Source organism: Condylura cristata, unplaced genomic scaffold (genome assembly GCF_000260355.1).
Source record: "Condylura cristata isolate star-nosed mole 26May11 unplaced genomic scaffold, ConCri1.0 scaffold00013, whole genome shotgun sequence".
Taxonomy (NCBI): domain Eukaryota; kingdom Metazoa; phylum Chordata; class Mammalia; order Eulipotyphla; family Talpidae; genus Condylura; species Condylura cristata.
This window is the reverse complement of record NW_004567114.1, coordinates 10622470-10627388: the sequence shown is the minus strand read 5'-3', so window position 1 is coordinate 10627388 and position 4919 is coordinate 10622470. Positions and strand designations below refer to the sequence as shown.

The 4919-nt window shown below is 47.9% G+C and overlaps 1 protein-coding gene across 1 annotated transcript in view; it reads right to left on the bottom strand.

Annotated features, from left to right (window-relative positions):
- The window catches only part of KCNK10 (potassium channel, two pore domain subfamily K, member 10), a 121171-nt gene extending 116252 nt beyond the window's left edge, over positions 1 to 4919 (bottom strand). The window contains exon 1 of the mRNA XM_004681644.2: positions 4563 to 4919. Within this exon, the coding sequence (XP_004681701.1) occupies positions 4563 to 4614 (52 nt within the window). The 5' untranslated portion in view covers positions 4615 to 4919. The remainder of the gene's footprint in view (positions 1 to 4562) is intronic.

Below are 4919 nucleotides of genomic sequence, written 5' to 3'. Positions count from 1 at the left end.
TGTCAGCAAGCCCTCATTCAGCCTTGCACTTCTGGCTGGAGAACAGAGGAAAGAAATGTACTGGAGGTTCCAGAGGCCTTGAGCCCACAAGAAAGTAGGAATATAGCTATCCTTTCAACACCTCATTATTTAAGGATCTATTTCCTTTCCTCTTATTTGGATTTTGCCTTTGTGGTTTAAAGGACCCTAGGTGCTCCATTATGCATGACATCTGAGGCAGAGATCCCCTCCACCCACCCCATCCTCCAACCATTTATTCCACAAAAAGGTTTCTGAGCATCTGCTGCATACCAGGCACTTCCCAGGGTCCCCAGGATGGGACATAAGCCAGAGAGGGGATGTCCCTGGAGCTCACCTCCCAGAGAGGAAGGTGGGTATCACTGTGACACATGAGTAAGACGGTTTCAGATCAAAAGCAGTTCCAGGAAGACAACTGACCAGGGTTATAATAGCAAGTAGCAGGGGTGGGAAAGGAAGGAGAGGTTGTCAGAGGGGACAGGGACGCACTTGCTAGCAAGGTAATATCTGAGATGAGGTTCAAACTATGGAAAGAACTCAGCCATCATTCGTAAGCAGTGGGAAGTGCAAGCGCAAAGACTCTGAGACAGAAACAAGTAGGAGTTATTTGAGGAAGCAAAGGAAGCCAAAGGTTCCAAAGGTCAGGCCTAGGGAAAGTTGAAGAGATCAGATCAAAGAGCCAATCAAGGATGCCCTTCCAGATGGAAGGAAAGTGGAGTCTCCAGAATGAACAGGCCAGTCCCACAGCTAGAGCTCATTCTAGAAATAAATTCTTTTGTCCCCAATCCAGAGATTGGAAAGCCATACTGATTGGTTTGCCTCAAGCTATGGGAATACTTCTTGCAGATCATATTGATCTTATTGATTTTTAAAAGCCTTTAACATACATAAAAGGAGAAAGTCAATCCCAGTTTTCAGCAGAAAATCATCAACAAGTGATCCCAAGGACTTAAAATGGTTTTCTGCTACGAAAACAGAATTGGTGCCAGCCCAGTTTGGAGAAGGTGCTAACATACACTGCCATTCTACTTGTTGAATTCTTAGCTTTACAAACATGGAGAAAGGCCACAGCCAACCAAAAAACTGTCATTTTACACTTAGGTCTTTTTTTTTTTTAAGATTTATTTATTTATATATACAGAACTGGGGTTCTGGCCAGAGTATGGGGGGTGGGGGGCAGTGAGAGGATTCACCAGAAGCAGAGTGGTGAGCAGAGCAGGCAGACTGACTGAAATACACTGCTGAGAGGAGCAGTGGGCGGGTCAGGAGAGGTCTGCCACACCATGTGGGTCAGCTCCCTGGCCGGGGATCGAACTCGTGCTACAGTGGCTTCGGAGAGCTTCATAGAGCTGTTGCGCCACCAGGGAGAGCCCAGGTCTTATTTTTGCATCTACACTTCTTGACAGTGCTTTGCACCCTACATCCATGTGCAACAAAAAGCCAATCTATTCTCAATTTCCATTCATCCTGTGTTGCTAAACCATATTATGATGGGGCAAAACATCATAATTACAACTTCCTTCCACAGTCTGTGAGCATCTCCACCTGAAGATTACTAGGTAAAGAATCCTAAAATTCATATAATATGAACTGTGCTTCTGTGTTTTTATTATAATGAGGTTCCCTCCCTCCTGCCAATAAGCACACGTGGCCTATGGAAAGCCAAGCCTCCAAAGAATAAGCCCAAAGGCTGCCCAGCGGCCAGTGACTGGCCACTAGAGGTAGAAGCAGAGGCGCTGTTTGGCTAGATGGGTAAGAGAAGAAACGAGTGAAAGGGGCTGATTTACTCCTCACTATCTTCTTCTCTCTTTCTCCCCTTCCTCTTTCTCGCTATCATATTCTTCTACCAAACTCAACTCCTCCTCTTCTCTCTTGTCTTCCCAACAAGCTTCTCCAGGTTCCGGACTCTGGCAGCCTCACCAGGACGTGAGAGAAGAGAATTTAAGTTCACACACCAATTAACTGTGTGACCTAGGACAACTTACTCAACCTCTCTATTTTTCAGTTCCCTCGCCTGTAAAATCTTTATGAAAATTAAATAAATTAATACTTATAAAACACTCTATACATGCAAAGCTTGGCACAGAGTTCCAGACATATGTGAGATATGCCATCCTCCCTCCCCACACGCCCTTCCTCCACCCCTTAGCTAGGAAAGACCTTGTCACCCCCACCTTCAGGGGCAATTATGTTGGAAGTCAGAGCATCCTACCAGAGCAGAGCTCAGTGGCGTCCAAGTAACCACCAAGTGTCAACTGGGGATAATAACACTTATAACATCAAGTGAGTGTTGTGAGAATAACTGTATGAAACAATATACAAATAATATACATAAAACACCTGGCCCACAACGGACAAATGTTCTTGTTTCTTGGTGTGACTGTAGGTGCATCTGAATGCTCTGACATTATGTCAGGCTGTAGAATGGTATTCATCTGTGTTTATCGCTGTGACATCAATCTACAGAGGGGTGATCACATCAAAACATATTTCAAAGCAAAGAGGAGCTTCACACCATGAGCCCACAGCCCTCCCTGTCAGAGTCCCTCGGGGAGCCCTCACGCTTTCGACTATTGCCCACTTAATACACTTCGTGGATGACTCAGGGAGTCTCCCACGCAGGAAGTCCTGGCCTGAACTCAAGGCAGGTCCTGTCTTGGCTGCAATCCCAGACTTTCCAATTGCTCCTCCTCCGCACTTTATTCACACAGAACCTGCTGGTTTCACGTCTCCCTCCCCACGGCCACTACCCTGGTCCACACTGCAATCATATCTGATTCCTCGTGTCCCTGAGAGCCACACAGCACCTCCATTTGAAACTGTCACTTCTCAGGCTGAAATTCTTCAATGGCTTAAGATAAGGGCTTCGATCCTTCCCGCCTGCACCCCTCCTACAACACTGGACACAAGGACACAAGATTGAGGCTTCACCCTTTAGATCCCCATAACACACGCTCTCTCTTACACTTTTCTCTGTTCCTCAGAGACACACGCTCCTTTTGCTTCTGGGCCTTGGCATTGCTCATGAAGCTTCTGCAACAGCTCCCTTCTGCACTAGCCACTGAATCCCTACAAAACCTCCAGCTCTCAGAACAAGGGTCTGAATCCCTGCCCCAACTATCTACCTCATCAATCCCTGACTATCTATCTCTGGTCCTCATCATTTTCTTCCGACACTTTCTTAAAACCCTGATGCTCTCCTTCACAGAACATACATAAATTCTGTCTGTTTCCCTTACTATTAACTCTAAAGCAGCGAGCCTCTGTCTACACTCATCTGATTGTATCCCCAGTGTCTAGAACAGTGCACGGGACACAGTAGTTATCAACAAATATGTTTTCCAGGGATCTAACAGAAACAAAACAAAAAGCCAAGACACGTGTCCATATTTCGAGGAAACCAGAGATAAAATACAAGGTTGGGGTTGTGTTTAATGTGTAACAGACTCCGGTGGAAACAGGCACTGCCTCTTCATTCTCTCTCCAAGAGCAAGTCACTTCATAAGACATTTTCTCCACGAATGAGTAGGTTTCCTCTTTTCCAGTCTGGAGAAAGGATTAAACGCACTCATAAAGAGTGCTGAACACACATACACATCATATAAACAAATGTCAACACCAGCACACACACAGGTTTTTTTCTAGCCAGACTCAGCCTTCAGATAAGCTAAGAGGGACACTAAAGAGCATTCTCATCAAAACTGGACAACTTGTTCTTTGCCCATTCTGCTCACTCCGAAGAACCCTAACATCTGTATGCTTATGACAGACACCGTGGCCGCTGCGAGAGACAAAAATCTGCCTTGGTCACTCCCTTCTGCGACAAGGGCACGTTGTCCAACAATCCTCAGGGCTTGTAAAGAACACTACTGTTCAGACAGTACATGCACCCCCTCCCCAGCCCCAGCCAGCCCCACCCTTCCAGCAAGCCACTACTCCCTCCCCCTTCCACTCTGATCTGAGCCAAACTAGCTGCCTCTGATCTGAGCCAAACTAGCTACCTAAGACTGAGCAAAGACTCAGAAGGTCCCACGGGTTCCATTATTTCACATGCCCTGCGAGAAGGGCCACCTCCAGGGACAGTTGCTGCAGCTCTGAACCCCACTTGCTGCCAGGAAACCTTTCCCACTGAGGACACCCCGGCCAGGTGGCGCAGCTCCAGGTCCAGGGGGAGGCACCCCACCCATCTGCTAGAGAGACAAAGATCACCAGAAACAAAGGATACACACACACTCTCATCGACACAAAGTCAAAAGCAGATACCAACACTTGGTGCAATTTCAAGCCAAACAGTCACCCTGGTGGATCTTTAAATAGATTTTGAAATAAGCCAGGAGGGACAATGATTATGTGATAATGACAGACACTATCTGGGTCTGGAACCCACACAGCCTCCGCCCTCCTCCCACCCGCGCTGCTGTTCCCAGGCGCATTTTCCAGCCTCAGGACACACGCTGCCGGCAGCAAGAGCGCTGTCACTCGTGGAGGCGCGCGCTAGCCCGGATGGAGGCAGGGCGAGGCGGCCCGAAGTAGGCAATACCAACCTTTCGGATCCCAGTTCACCTGTTTTCTTGGAGTCTCGATTGGAAATTTCATTGCTCCGTTGCCCAGAAGGGAAGGAAAGGAAAATGAGAATAAAGTCCTCGCGTTTTACACGCCTCTGTACAGCGGTCCAACAAAACAATTCTCAAGGCGGGGAGGGGGTTGGTCTCGAACTGGCTCGTGGAAGAAGAACCCCAGAGAAAGGCAAGTGGGAAAATACTGGCTTAGGAGAGCTTGGAAACGGCTTGGGTGTTTGCACCGGTTCAGGGCTGGCGGGCAGCCGCCCCCTGGGGCAAAGGAAAAGTAAGGCTTGCCAGGGGTGGACGGAGAGCCAGGCTCGGAAGAGCAGAGAGCCAAGC